The sequence below is a fragment of the Electrona antarctica genome (assembly GCF_951216825.1).
Source record: "Electrona antarctica genome assembly, chromosome: 6".
Classification (NCBI taxonomy): Eukaryota; Metazoa; Chordata; class Actinopteri; order Myctophiformes; family Myctophidae; genus Electrona; species Electrona antarctica.
This window is the reverse complement of record NC_136811.1, coordinates 50,520,412-50,544,435: the sequence shown is the minus strand read 5'-3', so window position 1 is coordinate 50,544,435 and position 24,024 is coordinate 50,520,412. Positions and strand designations below refer to the sequence as shown.

The 24,024-nt window shown below is 42.2% G+C and overlaps 1 protein-coding gene across 1 annotated transcript; it reads left to right on the top strand.

Annotated features, from left to right (window-relative positions):
• The first annotated feature begins 145 nt into the window (after positions 1-145).
• On the top strand, positions 146-8,032 carry LOC306925311 (uncharacterized protein). The gene is made up of 3 exons (XM_079504069.1): positions 146-255; positions 2,416-2,782; positions 5,488-8,032. Exons 2-3 carry the CDS (start codon positions 2,476-2,478, stop codon positions 6,531-6,533), a joined length of 1,353 nt encoding a protein of 450 aa, XP_079360195.1. The 5' UTR covers positions 146-255; positions 2,416-2,475; the 3' UTR covers positions 6,534-8,032.
• The last annotated feature ends 15,992 nt before the right edge of the window (positions 8,033-24,024 follow it).

Genomic DNA, 24,024 nt, shown 5'->3' with positions numbered 1-24,024 from the left:
GTTAGACTTTGATGAGATCACAGTACATAGCTGTTCCACTGTATTACACTGTACCATGGCTCCCCCTAGTGCCCGTCTATGGTACGTGCACCGTGCACGCTTCCAGCAGCAGCAGCGCTAGACTGCGCATGTGCACAACCCTATGAGTGTTGGTGTGAGTGTTTGTTGACACTTTAATTAATATACAAAGAAAAGTAAAAGGTTTCGTTTGAAAACGGTCTCGTCGTTAAGCAGCTCAACCCTGAAACACAGCAGGTAGATGAACTGATTCATGGAACAACATGACGAGTATTTCTCTCATATCTGCTTGTTTGTTATAATGTGATCTTAGAGGAAATCTTGAAAAAACAAGAAGGTGGCCGCACACGCCAATAGCCAGAGTGCCAATATTTTATTAGGACAGCAGGTAAGACAAAAATTAATCCAACGTTTCGGCGGTGAAGCCTTCATCAGGGAATAATGTGATCTTAAACATTAAGCAGTAGTTAATTCTAGCAGCACTATAATGATATTGTAAGCTCCTCCAAAGGGAGTCTAGCTCTCTTGGCTACGTGGCTTGTTGCCTGCCTGCTCTGCTGAGTTGGAGAACAGGGTTCGATTCCAGCTCATCATACGGACGTCGGTACAATATATATACATTGTTGCATAATCACTATTATTAATGTAACCATAACGTTACATCAGTGTGTTGTGTACTATTGCAGAGAGAGAGAGACGAATGCACAGGTCAAAATACAAAAACCCATGCATCAAAATACTGATATATTATTGATTTGCAAACATATGAGCCGCTTTAATTTGGCCCTACTTCAGTCTATTTAGTAGCTTAATGTTTTTGTCCTTTTTATGTCCAATGTATTTGTATTTAGTTTATAAAGTTAACATACAACGTACAACCTAAAGGCATTTGATAGACTGAATGTTACTTTTCAGAATTCCTGTTGAAAAATAGCAAAAAATAACTCGGGATTTCAATTCAAATAATAGCAAAAATAGCTGATTGGCTATTTTTGCTACGACAGTAATATGCAATATGGCCCTCTGGAGTGAGTGTGGAAATATAATGGCCCTCTCCATCATCAATGTTGCCCACCCCTGACCTATAAGCCATTCCAGCGGCAGCCTATGAAAATGAGCAGGGGTGAGGTGGGTTCTGGGAGTGAGGCCAAATAGTAGCCTGACCAGTTTGTTTTGGGAAGTCTGGAGCCTTGTTTTAAGGTGCTTGTGGTACCAAGAGGCATGCATAGTCAAAGAAACCTTGCACAAGCCTACGAGTGCTCCTTAGGGTCTTCAAGGTGTTTTTGTTGACCAGTGAGGAGATCCTGTATAGGAATCTTGTTCTTTGGTTGACTTTTCTGATTATGTTGGTAGCCATTTTCTCACAGGAAAGATTTACCTCCAGGGTGGAACCTAGGTAGGTAATTCCATCTTTCCGTGTGATAATTATTGTCACCCACTTTAACGCGTTGGTCCTTTTTGTAATGTTCTTTGCCATGCCTTAACTCCAATAAAAAAGGCTTTTTTTCACCTCACTGGAACAGAGTGCCTTGGATCCTCTTCTTTTATCTTATTATTTAACCTCGCCAACGAGCACCTGTATTCAGTTCAACAAACAAAGGACCACGGCAGCGCTCCCCTCTTCTTCTATTCAACCCTTCAGTGAGCTGTTCACGTTATACATCAAGTTTAAGGGTACACTGGCTAAAATGCCTGTATGTTCTGCCTGTGGTTAAAGTTATATATTGTGTATTTGGTTTACATTCTTTTATGATTTTATTTCTTGTATGTTAACCCTGTGTGTATGTATCTCTATGGACCTGAGTCTGCTAATAAAGTTTGAATATAGAATATAGGAGCTACTTAGATCACTCTCCTCACCGAGGTCAAATACAGGCTGGCTATGTGATCAAATATAATCTCCCATCCCTACTTGTTACAATTTACGCTCACATAAATGGTTGTACTATACGCTCCCTGCTGCTTGAACTGAGGCAGAACATTAAAAAAAGATTGGTTACTTTCATTTATTCACCTTATTCACTTTACACCATTGTTCCTTGTGTAAACGTAAGTTAAGTGTGATTTCTTCCAGGTTTGTAGCCCAAGGAGTGTTTTTTTGTGCAAAACTAATGCTTGGAATGGATTCAGTATCATGAAAACCCCCTAGTTTGACACGTCACATGCTACTTAAAGCATGATGACATTTTGACATTTTTGCCGTATATAGGTCACATAAACCCCTATAAAAGAAATCGCTCAATACAGACAGGCAGTCCACAAGTGTGAGTATGTAGTATTATGTGAGTATATAGGCAATATTTTAGGCCAATAAAAACTACGTCTATAACAAATTTCCCACTCCACAGACTATAGGTCTCCAGTTATTAAAGTCCTTCCTTATTCACTTGATTTCAGACCGGAGTCCAGACTGCAGGTGAAGATGAACTCTCCAGACTCATAAGAACTACGATACCCATGATGCATCACTCCCAGGTGAAGATGACCTCTCCAGACTCAGCCAGGGACGTTTCTATTCAACAGGAACCTGAAGACGTTTCTATTAAACAGGAAGCAGAAGACGTTTCTATTAAACAGGAAGCTGAAGACGTTTCTATTAAACAGGAAGCTGAAGACGTTTCTATTAAACAGGAAGCTGAAGACGTTTCTATTAAACAGGAAGCTGAAGACGTTTCTATTAAACAGGAAGCAGAATATGTTTCTATTAAACAGGAACCTGAAGACGTTTCTATTAAACAGGAAGCAGAAGACCACCCACACCTCGGTAAGTTTCATGTGCTTTTCCTTCCTTTAATATTTTCTGTTCTGTAGTGCTGCCACAATGTCTTATTTTCACTGGACAATAATAGCAGCCGTAGTAGATACAGGCGATTGAAAGAAACAGATATAATGGGTGTTTATGGGCACGACGATCAAGATGGCGCGATCCAGTGTTATTGACAACAGCTAGCAACCAGATGCTAACGTGAGTAGCATTATGACTTGATCAATCAAAAGCAATATAAAAGAGCAATTGCTCTAGATCAACGGCAATGCCGTGGAGCAACATTTATTAATTGGAACCTTGTGGGTGGGTGGGGGATGGGGGCATTTATAAAATGAAAAATGATTAATAAAAACTTGGTCATAAAAAAAAACATTTATTTTTGCCGTAGATCAACGGCAATGGCGGACTAACTGTTAACAACTTTCAAACAAGTATTTGCAAGCTTAGTGTCTGCACTTTCTTACTCTTTACAAAACTGAAACTTTACCAATATGTGCAACGCAATTTCTATCAGGTGTGGAAAAATACTAGCACATTGATCCAAAAGGATAGCACCGGAAAAAGACGGTCTTGTTTCCATTCGGGTCCCATGCATTCATTCACTACGTACAGGTGGAAGTACCAACAAATCTAAATACAAATAAATCACTGGGATGGGAGGGTTAGGGGGAGGGGGGGTATAGGGATGGGGGGTATAGGGAGGTTGGGCAGTCATCTTCTCTCCTTTTGACCCGCTGACATTGATAGGTGATTTTTCAGAGCGGTTTTAAAGGAAGCCAGTGATTTGTTTGTTTTGAGGGCATTCCACACCTGAGTGGCAGTAGCCTGGCTAATAAGCCAGACTGAATCAGCCGTTGGCAAAAAACAATTGCCTGCCGGCGGATTACGGTCTGGAGATGCTCAATTGTACGCCCATTTCCTACACCAGAGAACTGGTGTGGCCAATCGGGACACGGTATGCAATATGGGTGGGCTTTGGTACAGTGACATTCAATGCTTGAGACCTTTGACTGACAGTAGATCTGACCAATTGCGTCAAAGAGAAAATGTAAAAGATCAAACGTGTCTGTCTCACACTTATGCCAGTGTGCCAGTGATCATCCTCCCCTGTGGCAATGTTGCCACCCGTGCCTAAGGTTGTATAAGGTTGCCTCCCCCTGCTGTAGCGTACTGTACCATACTGTGAAGTACTGTACTGATATACTGTACTGTACTGATCTGCCTCTGTTGTAGCTCCATGATTGAAGTGAAACATGCATGTATTTATTGTGGATGATTGCACATAGCCAAAATGCATGAATAATATGAGGCGTAGTTGGCATTCCTTGTAGTTCCATTTTAGGGAGAGAGCGATAAACGCACACACACACACAGTCACACACACACACACACACACACACACACACACACACACACACACACACACACACACAATCAAGACTAAAGCGTGCGCAGCTGGTTACTGTTGGTACACCTTTTGACATGTGGAGTTGTTGGTTGGATGAAAACAGCGTGGACAGTGGACAAAGCGAGGTGTGTTGGCTTGTTTGAGAGTTGAGACAAACTTTGTGACTGTCGCTGGTGTGTGTGTGGGGGGGGGGGGGGGAGTAAGCACGACGGATCCATAGATAGTATGCACACGGCGGAGCTGCTGCTCTATACATGTCCTTCCAACGGTGAATGACGTTGGCGACGGCGTACTGTAAAATGACACACAACACACACACACACACGCACACACAGGCGTGCAAACGATGCAGCATGCACAGAGAGAAGTTTACAGAAGCACCCGCATGCAACATGTGTGGATTACCAGTTGCTGTTGGTTTGTCATGGTGGTTGGTGTCATCGGACTTGGTTTTGAGTCCTTGACCTTCATTGGTGTAACTTATGCTGCATTCACATGGAATCAGGCAAGCGGTAGACGGCAAACAGCAAAACCTGCTGGACGGCACGGAACGGTAAAAAGTTTATATTTTAACATTGATGCCGTCTACCGTTACCGTCGCAGGTTCTGGCTGCCGTGCCGTCCTGTTCCGTCCTGCTCCCGTCAACTAAAATGACATGCCGTCTGCCGTCTACCACTTCAGAAGAATGGGCCCTTCTTCTGATTGGTCGATATTTGATAGTTCCTATTTTGTCCTATAACTTTTCAGTGATTTTTCATACAGACTCGTGAGGGGTGTCATTGGACTTGGTTCAGAGTCCTTGTCTTTCATTGGTGAAACTTGCCCCGCCCCCTCTTCTGATTGGTCAATATGTTATAGTTTCTATCATTTGCCATAACCTTTGAACAGTTTGTCGTACAGAGTCATGAGTCACCTCATTGGACCCATTTGAGTCATTCAGTAGAGTTACTTAGCTCTGCTCCCATTTCTGATTTTCTGATATTTGCCTGTAACTTGCATCGCTGCTTGCAGTTTTAATTTAAATTGTTTCAGAATTTCATGATTCAAATGAAATATTTGCTGTAACATCATTATTAATTTTGCTGTTAAAGTAAATATATTACTTAACATGATTGTTTTTGTATTTTGCTAAAATCTTGCTAAAACTTTCAGAACTGTAGTAACCTGTAGTTAATAACGGTTTAGTCAATCTTATCTTGGTAGGTTAGCCCCTTTTGTACATGGAACATGGAAGAAGAATGGATTTACATTTTAGGAACAGTGTTGACCATCATGTTATGTTTCTGCTCCTAGACATCCTGCACATGGTTGTGTGTAAAGAGGAGGCTTCCCCTGAACAGGAGAGTCGCTCTAGTCTGCTCCAGGAGGAACCAGAGCCTCCACAAATTAAAGAGAAACAGGAGGAGCTTAAAGAGGAACAGGAAGAGCTACTTCAAAGACCAGAGGAACCTGCTGGGTCAATGTTGACAATGCTAGAAGTGAAAGGTGAAGAAGAAGAAGAAGAAGATGATGATGATGATGATGATGATGATGAAGACATATCTTCCCACTGCTCTGAAGTTGAAGTTGAACCTGAATCTGACACTGAAGTCACTGAAGACAGTGATGATTGGGAGGACACCAGTGAGGACGATGATGACGAACGCCGTGACAAGAATTGGACGGCACGGAAGAAGCACCAGTGTGTCCATACTAGAGAAAAACCTTTCCAATGTAAGCATTGTGACAAGAGTTTCAGTAATTCAAATAAATTGAAGACACACCTTCGTGTCCACACTGGAGAAAAACCTTTCCAATGTAAGCATTGTGACAAGAGTTTCAGTGTTTTAAGTAATTTGAAGAGACACCTTCGTGTCCACACAGGAGAAAAATCTTTCCAATGTAAACATTGTAGCAATAGTTTCAGTGATTCAAGTTCCCTGAAGAGACACCTTCGTGTCCACACAGGAGAAAAACCTTTTCAATGTAAACATTGTAACAAGAGTTTTTCTGCATCATCTTCCCTGAAAACACACCAGAGTGTCCACACTGGAAAAAAACCTTTCCAATGTAAACATTGTGACAAGAGTTTCAGTCAGACAGGTGACCTGAAGAAACACCAGCGTATCCACACTGGAGAAAAACCTTTCCAATGTAAACATTGTAGCAAGAATTTCAGTGATTTAAGTAATTTGAAGACACACCTTCGTGTCCACACTGGAGAAAAACCTTTCCAATGTAAACATTGTAGCAAGAATTTCAGTGATTTAAGTAATTTGAAGACACACCTTCGTGTCCACACTGGAGAAAAACCTTTTCACTGTAAATATAACGTATTGACCAATTACCATTTTATATGATTAAAGAGCGAGAGAGAGAAAGAGACAGAGACACAGACAGACAGAGAGAGATGCGCGCTGCAGTAGAGGGTGAGAGAGAGAAAAAAAGAGTCTCTTCTCCTCAGCGTGCGTGCATTAACCAAACGGATCATTTGTTTTTTACACACAATCATCAGAGTTTTAGCAGAAGCAGATGCATGTACCGGTCTTGGCTGAATGGAATATTAACAAGGCGCGACACTCAATGCACTTATCAGTCAGTCAGGTAACCTGAAGAAGCACCAGGGTGTCCACACAGGAGAAAAATCTTTCCAATGTAAACATTGTAGCAATAGTTTCAGTGAGACAGGTTCCCTGAAGAGACACCTTCATGTCCACACAGGAGAAAAACCTTTTCAATGTAAACATTGTAACAGGAGTTTCAATGATTCAAGTAATCTGAAGAGACACGTTCGTGTCCACAGTTCTCACAGGTCAAAAAAAAAGATGTCCACTGTAAACGGTGTGATCAAAGTTGAAATAACTCGGGTCACTTGCTAAGACACCATTGCATTCACACCACGGGGTAAAAAAAGAAAGTTTCCACTATAAATGAGCTTGCTGGGAGGATCGAATTAAACAGCCGTATGTTTGTAGGGAGGTCGATAGACAAGGACAATATTATGGATTATATATATACACAGTGTATACACTCTAAAAAAATTTTTAAACTGTTTTAAACAAAATAATTGTATTTTATATTAATGTCAGATTTCTTTAAAGGTTTATTCGTTGTTTTAGTATTTAATTTCAATATTTTACAGAGGGGCTGATGAAAAGAGGAATTAAGGGGCAATTATGGGCACTAGATTTGCCCGTAAACCTCAAGTTTAGCAGCATATACAGTAATATACGGTAATATACAGGTGTGATGGTACAATTCGGGAGTTTACCGGAGTTTGTTGGAAAGTTTAACGGGAGCTTCCTGTAATATACACATCCGTATTCCATGCTTTTTGCGCAGTGATAAGTTCGTAGCGGTCGGTAGTACTTGCGCGCTCTGCTTGCGCACTAGTAGGCAAGTTGGCACTCGACAGCGTGCAGTTCTAGTTTTTTCATGTAATGATATGTTTTTGTTATTGATGATATTGAATTTTGTTGAGTGGCGCTAGCCCCTCCTATGGGGCTTTGTCTTTGTGTGAACACAACCATGATGATTTGATTGGCTGATCATCATCCCATAGCGATGATTTGATTGGCTGATGTACATAGAGGAGAAAAAGTGAGGGCAGAAAAGTGATGACGCCAAAAGTGATTGGCCGGAATTACATTTTTTATGATTTGATTGGCTGAGCATGGAATGTGATGTATGATGATGTATGATGATAATACCTTACCACAAGTGTGATTTGTTATTCTTTATGTCTATGAATTGATTGCATAGGGCCTAAATGGAAACAAGACCACAAGGACTTTTTTGTGCTATCCCTTTTGGAATAAGTGTTTGACTGAACTCTGTTGCTGTTTTTACATTTATGTCTAATAAACTATTCAATCAATCCTATCAATAGAGGCCTCCATTCTCCTGCTCTTGTTTTTTTAAACTCATGGTAAACCCTTAATGGACAACTTAGTCTGAAAACCCACCTTTTCAGACTCCACCATGGCCCATAGCACTTACCCTACCCCCTTAGACAGCACTTTTTAGACTTAGATAGCATTTGATACAGACTTATAGCATGTTATGTAGACAGCACAATAATTGCATTGTATGTAGTCATAGCACTTCATAGTATATATGTATAGTTTATATGTTCAGTGTCATTATATAGATATGTTCTAGCTACGTTCTTAGCTTACGCATGTTTCTTGATAAATGCTTTTTATATATGTGATGTATTCCCATGCTTTTTGTTCTTGCTTAAAGGACCACTTTTCAACATCTCTTCATATAATTGATCCTCACTAATGTTTCCTACTCAGTCTGTGTCTCATAGAAGGGCTTTGGGCAGTTCGGACACCCGTCCACCAGTGACATCATCATTAGGCAGATCTTTTTTTAAACAAGATTTGTTTTAAAATATATTTAGATTTGTATTATCGTGAGAACGATGGCTTCAACTTTTGCATTGCAACTTTTCAGGAAAAGAATGCCTGCCGTTTCTATTAGCTTGGATTCACCATCGATGATGTCACTGGTGGACGGGTTTCTGAACTGCCCACAGCCCTCCTATGAGACACAGACTGAGTAGAAAAAAATGGTGGTATTTTATCATGAACATTAGTTAGGACCAATTATAGGAAGAGAAGTTGAAAAGTGGTGAAGTGGTCCTTTAATGTAAATCGCTCTGGATTAAGAGCGTCTGCTAAATGCCTAAATTGTTCTAAATTGTTGCTGTTGGTGGGTCCTTATTGGTAGAGGTGCTCCGATCACGTTTTTGGGGGCCGATACTGATCACCGATTTTGTATTAATTAATCGGCCGATACCGATATGTTTTATTATTTTTATTGTATTTTCTTTTCTTTGTATTTTTTTCTTACTTATAAAAAAAAACCTGGCAACCCGCGGTTCACAGTCATTTTCCACTGACGTTTTTGGGGGCCGATACTGATCACCGATTTTTTTTTTATGAATTCATCGGGCCGATACCGATATATTTTATTATTTTATTTCATTTTTTTAAATTATTATTATTCTTATTTTTTTTACTTATAAAAGGAAACCTGGCAACCCATGCCCCGCGGTCATTTTTCGCTGAACTGAGCGGGGCTCCCTAGCCTGGTCGGTGAAACCACTCCCTGCTGGAGGGGCTCCCATGCACCCCTCGAGAGGAAAAAATCACACCTGTGTGAAGTGAGTGGTGCAACTCCGTGTTGGGGTCCCCGGGGGGTCACTGGAAATTCCAGACCCACAGGACCACGCCCAGGGTGCCGGCCCGGTTCTGGCGAGCCGGCCCAAGTCCGAAACGGTAGAGAAATGAGAGAGTTACCATGTTGGGGTCCCCGGGGAGGGTCCCCGGAACAATCAGAGTCCAGACCCGCAAGAATCGGCCCGCCGATTCCGGCGAGCCGGCCCATGTCCGAAACGGTTGAGAAATGACAGAGTTACCTTGTGGGGGTCCCTGTACTGTACCTTCTACTGTACTGTACTGTCACTGTACTGTACTGGCACACCCGGAGTCATCATATATAGGCCTACAGTTAATATGTGCGTGTGTGTGTGTGTTAGGTTGCGCACAGGTGGTGAAAAACTACCATGCTGTTTTCGTGCTCAGACCCACCCACACACAGCTCCGTAAGGGAGTACCAATGTTGTGGAGCTTGATCACCTCCTCCTCCGTTCCCCAATAAATCCGAAAGTAGTGTGAATACTTCCGCAGCCTAATTACTTACTTAATCCTCTTGGTTCCCGGTGGAACATAAGGCTGCGACTATCTGCTTCCATCTGGTCCTATCCTGTGCAGCATGTTGTGCATCGCCCCATGTCAGATTTGCCATCTTCAGTTCTGAGGTCACAGTTCTCCGCCAGGTTGTTTTTGGCCTCCCTTGTTTCCTCTTTCCAGGTGGGGTCCATCTTAGGGTAGCCCCTCTCGGGACCCCCATAAAGGTTAAACATTTGGATGTTTACCTTCCGGAGGGTCCCTTCTCAGTTGACGCCCGCAAAATGGCGATTCTGGAATACAGACGGACTTGGCCTCGCATATGTCCTTGCTGTGATGGTTATATGTCTCTAAAGAAGCATATATCGGCAATAGGAGACAACGGAGACAACGGAAACCTCAGCGAACGGAGCAGAAGCCGTTAAGTATTAGTACTTTGTTAGACCGTTTTGGCAGCTCTGAAATTCTCTCTTCCTTCCTTCCTTGACTTCCTTATTGACATCCCATTGTACCGCCTCCAGCGCCAGGTTGGCTAGCTGTGCGTCGCGTTCCTGCCTCTGATCTGTAGCCAGTGTCGATGCTGGAGGCGGTACAATGGGATGTCAATAAGGAAGTCAAGGAAGCAAGTTCTGATTTTGAACAGTTATGTTTAAAATGTTGGACCATCCATTATGATGATCACACGTTGAATGAATGATGAATGACATGCTGCAGCACATAATGCAGTGATCTCTCTCTCTCTCTCTCTCTCTCTCTCTCTCTCTCTCTCTCTGGTAGTCGGCGCGTGTGGCAGAGGAGCTGCGTCTGGAACAGGAGCACACGCTCCACTTGGAGACGGTGAAGAAAGGCCTGGAGGCCCAAATCAAAGACATGAGCAGCAGGCTGGATGAGGCCGAACAGATGGCTCTGAAGGGGGGCAAGAAGATCATCCAGAAACTGGAGGGGAAGGTATATAGATACTATAGGCCTTACGTGTCAATGTTTTTTTTTATGGACTATTTCGATCAGATCATGATATTACATTAGCTTTTAGTCATATGTCGAAAACATTTTAAAATAGCTGATCTACAAGCTCTCAACAATAGAGTATAGGCTACACAACATCGCACGCACGCACACACTATAACCAGCATACTCTGCACAGGTGAAGGAGCTGGAGTTGGAGTTGGACTCGGAGCAGAAGCGCCACGCCGAGACGGTGAAGACCCTTCGCAAGAACGAGCAGCGCCTGAAGGAGCTGCTGTTCCAGTCCGAGGAGGACCAGAAGAACCAGCAGCGCATGCAGGAGCTGCTGTTCCAGTCCGAGGAGGACCAGAAGAACCAGCAGCGCATGCAGGAGCTGGTGGAGAGGCTGCAGAACAAGATAAAGGCCTACAAGAGACAAGTGGAGGAGGCCGTAAGTCACCCATGATGACCCGCCTTGCATACAGTCTGTTGGTTTTTACTCGACCCGTTCAATATGGCTAAGCAAGAGTAGTTCATATACTGTAGCATCCCGATCATTTGAACAGCTCTTATAGCAGAAAATATATAATTTAATGTCAAAACAGCAATCACAGAAAAACACAGCAAACTAGAAAAAGTGCCCTTCTGGGCACAGGTCTCCACCAGGAGGATAGGAGTGTGTGTGTGATGTTTGGCAAAATGTTTAGGAGCAATATAAACGTGTGTGTGTGTGTGTGTGTGTGTGTGTGTGTGTGTGTGTGTGTGTGTGTGTGTGTGTGTGTGTGTGTGTGTGTGTGTGTGTGTGTGTGTGTGTGTGTGTGTGTGTGTGGCTTGGCCTGTTGTAGCGCCACCATGAGGCTGATTTGAAAACTGTCAAGTGGCATTTCTTCCAAAGCCTAGTGGGAATATGCATGCACAGTTTCACCACAATCGGACGCTGCGTTGAGTAGTTGTGGCGATTTGTACAAAACGGGTACAAAGCGGGCTACTCCTGAAAAGTTTAGAAGCCAATCGTAGCCAATGAGGGTGGATTATGAGAAATCAAACAAACCCGTCTTGATCACATGACTATGAAGAGCATGTGTACCGATTTGCGTGACATTTGGATAAAATCTGAAGGAGTAATATTAGAAAATATGTTTTACATATGTCGGCCTCCTGGTGGCGCTATAAAGAGCAGATGTGAAAAAGTCCAGGCAAAGGTTTTTCCTTGGCCTCTAGGGAGTTGGCATACAAAGTTATCCACAGATCCGTGCAGTTAGAGGTAAAAACACTTCGGCCAGTTATGGCGCCACCATGAGGCTGAGTTGAAAATGTTCATTTGGCATTTCTTCCTCGGCCTAGTGGGAATGTGCGTGCACAATTTCACGGAAATCACACAATGTGTTCATGATTTGCAGCATTTTGTTTGAAACTGAGCACTCCTGCGAACTTTGGAAGCCAATCTTAGCCAATCAGGATGGAGTCTGAGAAATCTGAAAGACCCGTTTCGTTGAATGGCTCTAGAGAGACTGTGTACCAATTTGCGTGATGTTTGGACAAAATCTGTAGGTGTACTGTCCAAAAACTTGTTTTGCACAAAGCGGCCTCCTGGTGGCGCTATAACAGGCCGTTCTGGAAATTTTGGGGCAGAGGTTCATCGTTGGCATCCAGGGAGTGTGAGTGCAAAATATGGCATCGACCGGGTTAACGGTGCCGGAGATTAGCTGTTCACAGACGGAAGGACGGACGGACACACGGACGTACGGAGTGCAAAACATACTCTCTCCCCATGCCTTCGGCCTGGTGTAACATACTCTCTCCCCATGCCTTCGGCCTGGTGTAACATACTCTCTCCCCATGCCTTCGGCCTGGTGGAGACAACAAAGAGATAGAATATTGAGTGCAAAAAAAAGAGCAAACATAAAAGAGTATCATGTACATGTGCATGTTTTCATTGTAGCCTAGTAGCAAAGTTTGGTGAACTTTTTGTGAACAACTTCACAGTAGGCTATGTTCCATAAATATACAACACATTTAGTTTAGAAAGGTGCAGGAAGATGCAAAAGATACAAAGATGCAAAGCTACACAGTGTATTTGTAGCTGTTGTAGCTTTTGCAGCAGCTACAAACGTTGGATGCATCTTCATGTCGCTGGCTTCCATTGAGAATGAATGGTAGACTGTAGCTTTGCATCTGTGCGTGTGAACACAGCAATACCGTCGGGTATCATGCAGTTTGTGTTGGACCTATAGAGACCTACAGGGAGGGATGCGGTCTACGCCGGTCTAGGGGCATTGGGTTTGGGATATTTTAGGAAAATAAACCCTGTTGCAAACACGATTATGATATTCACAAAAGAACATTCGAAATTTATACCGTAACCCATCTTCCAGTATTTGGCTGAATCCCAAACTCCATATTGATAGAAGGCCATTTATTTGGAATTTATGTGTAGAAAGAGGTATTCTGGCTCTGAAGGATCTGTATGAGGGAGATACATTTAAAAGTTTCACAGAACTTACTGATCAATATGGTCTTCCACGTAATCACTTCTGGAAATATCTTCAAATTCGGCATTTACTATTGACAAATGTAGGAGCTCACCCCAATATGCCGACAGAGTTTGACCTTTTGAAAACGGTGTTAGCTATATTTGGAACTGGACATGAGGCATCAACATATTATTCAATTATGATAGCACACCAAGGTCAGCCCTCAAGCGTAAAGAGGATTTGGGAGGTTGATTTAAATCAATCCTTTACTGACAGTGAATGGAAGATGATTCTACAGAACTCAAAGAAGATGTCCCGTGAACTTAGAACCAGATTAGTTCAATTTAAAATAATGAATAGAGTCTACTGGACTCCGACAAGATTGTTCAAGGCTAAGCTCAGAGATAGTCCGGTTTGCTGGAGGTGTGATGAGGACCCCGGTACACTTATTCATGTATTGTGGGAGTGCCCTAGGGTACAGACGCTATGGTGTGCTATTCATGAGAATATAATGCAAATCACAAACCAGGATATTCCTTACATACCTGCTCTCTTTATTCTGGGTGATCCATCGCCATTAAAACACCTCCCCGCACCTCTAGCTGACTGGATTCATACAGCGTTAATGGTGGGCAGGAAAATCATTGTTAAGGAATGGAGGTCTGAGGATTTGCCTCCAGCACATGTATGGTTCACTCAGCTTGGTATTGTGGCTGCTTTGGAGAGGTTATCCTTTAAGATGAATAATCAGTTGGATAAATATGATTCGAAGTGGAACGTGTTCCTCAGTCATGTTGCAGGTCCTTGATGTGATCCATGGTCAGGCAATGCCCTTTTGATTGTTTACTGTATTAGTATTGTCCCGATACCGATACTTGTATCGGAATGCCCTCCGATATGCCCTTATTTGGTCATATCGGAATCGATAATAAGCACTCTGGTATCGGTATTCGGTATCGGTATCGGCTAACACAGAAATTGTTGGATCGGAATCGGATCGGAAACGAAAAAAGTGTATCGGGACATCCCTAATTAGTATACATATGATACGGTTGATGATGCTGCGTGTTTGGTCGTGTAAACTAATTTAAACTTTTAATTTGATGTATCTGTATTTTTATTTGTTTATCTTGTCTATCCTTGTTTTATATTATGTTTCTGTGTTCATACATAATGTCCATGCATACGTATTCTGTTGTTGTTGTTGCTTGTGTTTGTTTTTTCTGTTTTCTGTATTTGTAAAAAATCCAAATCCAAAGTACTGATCATAAAAAAAACAAAAGAACATTTGACAAAATAATCTCCTCGGATCAACACCCTTTATGATTTTCAAACCACACACACACACAACTAATGTACGCTTAAAAAAAAGCAAATACATAACAGCTTCAAAATTAACAGGTGTAATCGGCTCTGTGCATATCCCAGGTTTCCAGACAGTTAGAAAGTAGAAAGTTCTCGTTCAGGGTTTTATTCCAGATTTAATCCAGCCCATTTTGAAAATTATGATATCATGGATTCTGTCAGTCTGTGTTTGTTTTAGCACATTTGTCTGGTTTTATTGTTTTCTATTGTTCTACCGTCCATGTGCCCTTAATACATATTGTATTGATTGGCTCTGGCAGCACGTTTCAAACGGAAACTGCTGCTGAACCAATCAAACCAATCTATCTATGGGAAAATGACCTGGAGCAGGGAACTGGTATGGACCTGGAGCAGGGAACTGGTATGCCACCTTCTGGGAGTACAGTTATGCACAGAGCCTAATACAGTAGTTTGAAGAACAAAACAAGAAGGTCTCGTAGGCTTATGATAACTACAGACATTAAAATATTAAGAAAGAATTACATCAAAAACATGTTGAGGGAATACACAGTACATTTTCAATGTTTCTCTACCTTGTACAGGAAGACGGTTCATGAGCTGGACGACGCGGAAGAGCGAGCCGACATCGCCGAGTCAGCACTCACCAAGATCAGAACCAAGAACCGAGGCAGCTTCGTCAAAGGATACTCATCTGTGAGTATCAAGGTCAAATATTATGATTATTTTTTGTAGGGGCCGCGGCCTGAAAAGAGGTTCTTTGACCTGCATGCATGCTCTGACTATCTTCTCGTTTTCCAGGGTTACAGCTCACCCTACCCTGGGCTGGTCAGGTCACCCAGCTCTGTGGGGTCGGAGGGCAGGGGTGAGAAGATCCTCAACGATGACAACGAGTCCGTCAGCTCCCTCATCCCAGCATATCTCAACTCTCTCAAGAAGCTCATGATAGAGTAGAGTGCAGCCACTTAGGACGGTTGTGTGTCTAGGATTTCAAAGTGCAACTAGTTTCCTTTGAGAGCGGCTGTCAATCATTCTGGCTGCCCATTGGTTTTGAAGAGATTGTCAGAGACATATACCCGTCCTCAGTGTTCATTCAACTGTGAACTCTGAAATGGAATCAAATGGTTCATTTGGTTTGGACTCTTCTCCTGGTTTGGAGTTAAATTAACACTGAGGAGTTTGAAGGTACAGAATGGCCGGTACTGTAGTTTCACAACACATCAGCAGTTCATTGTACTCAAATGAACACCTGTGAATGTGGAACCATGCATTGTGTGTACAGTATGTTGCAATGTATCTACTTTTACCTGTGTGTTATTATGGTCACACTTCTAATGACTCATGTTTTAATACCTCCTGATGGGGGACATGACTTTTCTGCATTCACAGAGCAGAAGTGTCTTGCTCAGGAACACATGTAGACCCAGCTATGGCTGCCCATGTTGTCAATGTTTGTATGACAAAACAAAGTGTTTAAATGTGAACACCGGTGCATGGTGGTCTAAGATAATAGAACAAAATTCCTTGTTTACAACAAAGCACAGGTTGACAGCTTACTGAAGTGTCTATTTGTACGTCTCTAAATGTTTTGATGAATTGAACTGGACCCTCTTGTAAACAAGTGTAATGCTTAATTGGGTCATCCACTCACAGTTAACTCTTTGAGCGTTTCAAGGATTTCTATATAGTAGGTAGACTTCTCTATGGCCAGAATGGCGTTTTTGAATGATTTATTGAAAATTCTCTGTTGTGAATGTGTGACAACGAAAGACCTTCAGAGAAAGCTTGACTTGTCTGCTTACAGGAAAAAAATGAACTGAGTTGATAAAATGTTTAGTTCTTGTGTTGGAAGCCATTTAAAAGAGCCTGCATTTACACTGTTTTCTGTTTCTAGGACAACCAAAAAAAGTTATGCCCGGTTGAAGTTTTATTTTCTAAATAACTTTTTTTCTGCTGGGCGTACATAGCCATGCAATATCTCATTTTAAAGGGTGAGTTGTCTAGTTCAATTAAAATAAAATAAAAAGTTTCTCACATGTACCACTGTAGATATTTTGCCATCTATAAATAGCATGGTCAGTCATGATCAATCTGACCTATCCAGCTAAAAGTCCCCATAGCTCTGAAATTGGAACATCATATAAACTCAATTCTTTTTTGGGGTAAAATTAGACATTCTAACGCACATTTTGATATATACCATGATTACATAGTCTTACCAGTACCTTGTCTATTCATGCATGCATCTCAAAAACCTGTTATGAAGAAACACAGTTTTGATAAAAAACACATCCAAGGACATTGTTTTGATATGACTTGGTGCCCATGATATGTATCAAAATATAGACTTGAATGTATACTGTATTATAAAAAAGAAATTGAGTTATTACCATCTACCGTTACAGAGTAAATCACAGTTGAAACTTGCTTAGTCATATACAATAAACCTCACAATAGTGAACAAAATAGTCATGACAGGTCTAACTCATTGTAAAAGCGTCTTTTATTTTTTACGACTACTAACATAATAAAATGATAAATATTACAGAAAATAAATAGGCCTACATACAAAACAGTTACTCCTCCCCTAGCTCTGATCCATAGCTCTAAATGCGCATTTAGAGCTATGGATCAGGGCTACTCCTCCCAAATGTCCCCAAACCCAGTCCTTGACGGTGTGTGTGTGTGTGTGTGTGTGTGTGTGAGTTAACCTGACTCCGCCATATGGGGCAGCAGAGTGTACACTGTGTTCCCCCCTCCTGCTCCCATCTGGGAACTCTCAGGCAGACTTGATGCCCGGCCACAAAACGGCCTGGCCAATCAGCAGCAGCTTCTAGCAACTTCTAGCAGCAGCTTCTAGCTTCTAGCTGCTGCTGATTGGCCAGGCCGTTTTGTGAGCAACTTCTAGCAGCAGCTTCTAGCTTCTAGCTGCTGCTGATTGGCCAGGCCGTTTTGTGGCCGGGCATCAAGTCTGCCTGAGAGTTCCCAGATGGGAGCAGGAGGGGGGAACCCAGTGTACTCTCTGCTGCCCCATCTGGCGGAGTCAGGTTATGTGTGAGTAGGCTAAATAAAAAAAACACCCAAAAACGCCATCGCAGTCTTGACTCTTCATCCTCCTCCTCCTCCTCCTCCTCATCTGATGCCAGTTCTAAATATATAAAAAGAAATAAACATTTTAGCTGTAGTCAGTGCACGCTACTATTACATGGCGTTTTACCCGGCTGCTGGCGATCAAATGATTTTATTGTGCAGTGTCTTTGTGGGCCGAGTCGTGGCATGAAAAATAAATAGATGCTTGTATAAGTAGTATCACGATAAAATAATATGGCGACGTTAGAATGAAACACCAATGAGTGACCGCTGGTAATGTAGCTAGCTGCCCAGGGTATATCCAGCACCATTGCGTCGCAATCATCCAGCAACATTGGTACTGGCTATTGCCCGGGCTTGTGGTACTATAGGTGATCGACGTAGCTAACAAAAACATCTGATCAAATGAATGTATTGTACTGTGTCTTTGTGGGCCGAATCGTGGCATCGTGGCATACAAATAGATGTTTGTATAATTAGTATCACGATAAAATAATATGGCGACGTTAGAATGACACCACCAATGAGTGATCGCGGCTAATGTAGCTGCCCAGCGTATATCCAGCACCATCGCGTCACCACATTCCACTGGCTGTTGGCTAGTAGTAGTTGCTAACAAACGCTGCACAAATGGTACTGGCTATTAGCCCGGGCAATAGCCAGTACCATTTGTGCAGCGTTTGTTAGCAACTACTACTAGCCAACAGCCAGTGGAATGTGGTGACGCGATGGTGCTGGATATACGCTGGGCAGCTACATTAGCCGCGATCACTCATTGGTGGTGTCATTCTAACGTCGCCATATTATTTTATCGTGATACTAATTATACAAACATCTATTTGTATGCCACGATGCCACGATTCGGCCCACAAAGACACAGTACAATACATTCATTTGATCAGATGTTTTTGTTAGCTACGTCGATCACCTATAGTACCGACCCTTGTTATATATTCTCCGACTATGCCTGTCACGATGACTAAACCAGTTAGATCTATCCATATATGGTTCTACCACATCTATCTGATATCAGCACTAGGTCGGCTCGGGCCAAATATAGGGATCGTCTTACTAGACATGTCATATTAGGGCATTTTCGAATACAATAAAATTACCTTTTAGCGAAGGCATCAGCCTTGGTGGTAACTCCGGTGGGGAGAAGAAAAAACATTGCACACGTGTAATCCGCGAGGGTGGATGTTGCAGCCCGGCCAACGGTCTGGGACTGGAGAATGCCACTGGACACGGATGGATCATTTTTCAGATTGTTTTTTTTGCAGCGACTGCAAACCTGGCTGAAAAACTCTTCCTCCAGTGCCCACCTCGGAGGAGTCAACCAACCCCCCCTGTTCACTGGGGGCTGGGCGTCAGTTTCCAATAGGAAAGCATACACGTGTGTCACGTGACACGGGAATTCTGGGAAATGTAGTTGATATTTATGTTCAATACTCTATACAGAGGTGCGGACCGAATTAATATATTGGTATTAATAAAAAAAGAGAACTACGGAAAATCACGTACAGGGCAGACAGAACTAATGCAAAACTCCACGTGTTTTCCAGTAGTAATCTGTCTAAGGGTTAACAGTCTTTGTATTGAGTTTGTGCTTGAAATGTACTGTAATTCTGCAAACTGTTAATAAATATTTCAATCAATCAATCAATCAATCAAACAATATAATGGATCCCCAATAGGCCCCATAGGCCAGTTGTGGCCCTTGAGAGCCAGTGGGGCCTTGAGAACACAAAAGAAAAAGCTTGGTATCCTTGACATCATTTGCCCCATTTGGGGAGGGGGGGGGGGGGGATAATCAGCAAACCCTGACCTTTGTACGTAGTCCTACGACGGATAGTGCATATTTCAATGTGATGCAATTTAAAGCAGTGAGAGTTTGTAGATCTGCTATTTTATATATGTTTTTGAGTGGTGTAAACCACTCCTACAACTGGCTTTGTTAGTTTGTCTGTCTGTCTGTTCGTACCAAAAAACGAGCATGGTTGCTATGGTCACCCAGTTCACACGGGTGTGATTTCATTACGTCAGACATTACGTCAGACCACAGCTGATCAGTCTATATAAGACCTTACACCACTCAGTTCACACGGGTGTGATTTTTCTATAATGGCAGGCCGACAATGGGGATGCCAGGTTGAAAGTGCCAGTGGTTAACCACTTCTTTAATATAGATGGCCAAAAGGTTTAACAATGCTTCTCCAAACCATTTTATTGTTTAATGTGAAAATGCATTTTTAAATGAAAATAAACATGCTCTGTGCGTACTCAAGATGCAATTATTTTTTAACATGTTTTCATTATATTAACTAGAGCGGTGCACGTTGCGCACTGGCCTACTTCCCAAATGTGGAGTCTATAGAGACGTCAGAATGATGTCAATGCAGGGGCCCTATCCAGAGCCCGGGGAGAGGCATATTTGCGGCGGTTCTGGACAACCGTGGGTCTGACCGACCGACACCGGCACTGCACTCCCCTGTGGGAGATTAGATGATGAACACAAAAAAGTGCAAACTTTGGCACGCGACTAGTCCTACATACTTAAACCTAGAAACCCCATTCAAACTTTAAAATGTTCATCTTACGGTGGACATGTTTGCCTGAAAATGAATCTTTGAAATGTTTCAAAGTTATAGAAATATAGTGCTTTCAGATTTAAAAATGTATAATGGGGGTCAATGGCAGATTTTGTCACGTCAAAAAATCACTTACACCTAGAAACTCCATTCACACATTTTATAATTCAGCTTACTGTGGAGACACATGCTGGAACTTTTTACTTTGAAATGTTTTGTAGTTTCTGAGTTAGGCCTATTTGACTGCAATGCATATTTGACTCCAATGCATTCTCAATGGCAATAGCACAAACTTTGGCATGCTACTAGTCCTACATACTTACACCTAGAAACCCCATTCAAACCTATTTAGGTTCATCTTACGGGGGACATGTTTGCCTGAAAATCTTTGAAATGTTTCATAGTTTTAGAATGCTTTCAAATTTGAGACATTTACAATGGGGCTCAATGGCAGATATATAGGCAAAAGTCACTTTCACCTAGAAACTCCATTCACACTTTTTTTATGGAAATTGAAAATACTCAAATAAAGTACAAATACCTCAAAATTGTACTTAAGTACATTACTTAAGTAAAAGTACTTAGTTACTTTCCACCACTGCATACATCCATGCAGCTGACCTCCCCATTGGTGGATGTGATCCTGGCAGCCAACCCAGGTGTGTTCTGGTCCTGTTGATTGAGCTGAGCAGGACCTAGAAACCTGGCTCCTGCTCAGCTCAATCAACAGGACCAGAACACACACTCGTTACTTTTCTTCCAGTTGAAAACCGGCGCGCTATAGTATGCCGTCCCAGGCCATGGGCTATAGCCCATGGTCCCGCAGTGATTTTCTGCTTTTTTCAAATCATCAAAAATGATGAAAAACAGCATGCTATAGTATGCCGTCTGAGGCCATGGGCTGAACTTGAACCCACGACCTGTGGCTCACATAGACAGCAGCTTATCACAGAGTGCCACCATGCTCTCTGAGAATCTCCTCAGCTTTCCAGTTCTCTTCTGGATGTTATTCTCCAAAACATGCTGCAGAGTGAAAGTAGGAGGAACTCAGCTGGATTTGAACTCACAACCTCTGGCTCACATGGACGTCATCTTAACAAGGGTGCCACTGAGCTCTCTGCGATGTTTAGGTTGTAAGTTGTTCTTCTTGGTGTCACTTTTCAAGGACACAGACACAGTGATCCTGGCAGCCAGCCCAGGTGTGTTCTGGTCCTGTTGATTGAGCTGAGAAGGACCTATAAACCTTCTGCTCAATCAACAGGACCAGAACACACACTCGTTACTTTTCTTCCAGTTTATTATACTCGTCGTCACGCTACTAGTCCTACATACTTACACCTAGAAATCCCATTCAAACCTACTTAGGTTCATCTTACGGTGGACATGTTTGCCTGAAAAGGAATCTTTGAAATGTTTCATAGTTTTAGAAATATAGTGCTTTCAAATTTGAGAAATCTACAATGGGGCTCAATGGTAGATATTGGCACGTCAAAAAAGCACTTTCACCTAGAAACTGCATTCACACTGTTTCAAATTCAGCTTACTGTGGAGACACATGCTGGAACTTTTTACTTTGAAATGTTTTGTAGTTTCTGAGTTATTTAACTTAAACGCCCAATGCATTCTCAATGGCAATAGCACAAACTTTGGCATGCTACTAGTCCTACATACTGACACCTAGAAACCCCATTCAAACCTATTTAGGTTCATCTTACGGTAGCATGTTTGCCTGAAAAGGAATCTTTGAAATGTTTCATAGTTTTAGCATGCCGTTTTTCATCATTTTTCAGGATTTGAAAAAAAGACGAAAACGAGGATTTGAAAAAAAGACGAAAATGACCCCGAGACCATGGGCTATAGCCCATCGTCGCGGAGTCATTTTCGTCTTTTTTTCAAATCCTCGTTTTTCATAATTTATGACCATGGGCTATAGCCCATATCGGACGGCATACTATAGCATGCCGTTTTTCATCATTTTTGAGGATTTGAAAAAAAGACGAAAATCACTCCGAGACGATGGGCTATAGCCCATGGTCTCGAACGCTATGCTATAGCATGCCGTTTTGCATCATTTTTGAGGATTTGAAAAAAAGACGAAAATGATTTTTGTCTTTTTTTCAAATCCTCAAAAATGATGAAAAATGGCATGCTATAGTATGCCGTCTGAGGCCATGGGCTGAACTTGAACCCACGACCTGTGGCTCACATAGACAGCAGCTTATCACAGAGTTCCACCATGCTCTCTGAGAATCTCCTCAGCTTTCCATCTCTTTCCAGTTCTCTTCTGGATGTTATTCTCCAAAACATGCTGCAGAGTGAAAGTAGGAGGAACTCAGCTGGATTTGAACTCACAACCTCTGGCTCACATGGACGTCATCTTAACAAGGGTGCCACTGAGCTCTCAGTGATTTTTAGGTTGTAAGTTGTTCTTCTTGGTGTCACTTTTCAAATGGGGCCTTGGGATCATGTACAGAGCATTTGAATGGTGCTGTGCATCAAAGGTGTCTTTAGTGCTTTTAAGTGTTATCGTGGATATTAATCAGATAATACAGAGGAGAAACCATGACAGGACACAGACAGCCTCCCCATTGGTGGATGTGATCCTGGCAGCCAGCCCAGGTGTGTTCTGGTCCTGTTGATTGAGCTGAAAAGGACCTATAAACCTTCAAGGTTTATAGGTCCTGCTCTGCTCAATCAACAGGACCAGAACACACACTTGTTACTTTTCTTCCAGTTTATTATACTCATCGTCACGCTACTAGTCCTACATACTTACACCTAGAAACCCCATTCAAACCTACTTAGGTTCATCTTACGGTGGACATGTTTGCCTGAAAAGGAATCTTTGAAATGTTTCATAGTTTTAGAAATATAGTGCTTTCAAATTTGAGAAATCTACAATGGGGCTCAATGGTAGATATTGGCACGTCAAAAAAGCACTTTCACCTAGAAACTGCATTCACACTGTTTCAAATTCAGCTTACTGTGGAGACACATGCTGGAACTTTTTACTTTGAAATGTTTTGTAGTTTCTGAGTTATTTAACTTAAACGCCCAATGCATTCTCAATGGCAATAGCACAAACTTTGGCATGCTACTAGTCCTACATACTGACACCTAGAAACCCCATTCAAACCTATTTAGGTTCATCTTACGGTAGACATGTTTGCCTGAAAAGGAATCTTTGAAATGTTTCATAGTTTTAGCATGCCGTTTTTCATCATTTTTCAGGATTTGAAAAAAAGACGAAAACGAGGATTTGAAAAAAAGACGAAAATGACCCCGAGACCATGGGCTATAGCCCATCGTCGCGGAGTCATTTTCGTCTTTATTTCAAATCCTCGTTTTTCATAATTTATGACCATGAGCTATAGCCCATATCGGACGGCATACTATAGCATGCCGTTTTTCATCATTTTTGAGGATTTGAAAAAAAGACGAAAATCACTCCGAGACGATGGGCTATAGCCCATGGTCTCGAACGCTATGCTATAGCATGCCGTTTTGCATCATTTTTGAGGATTTGAAAAAAAGACGAAAATGATTTTTGTCTTTTTTTCAAATCCTCAAAAATGATGAAAAATGGCATGCTATAGTATGCCGTCTGAGGCCATGGGCTGAACTTGAACCCACGACCTGTGGCTCACATAGACAGCAGCTTATCACAGAGTTCCACCATGCTCTCTGAGAATCTCCTCAGCTTTCCATCTCTTTCCAGTTCTCTTCTGGATG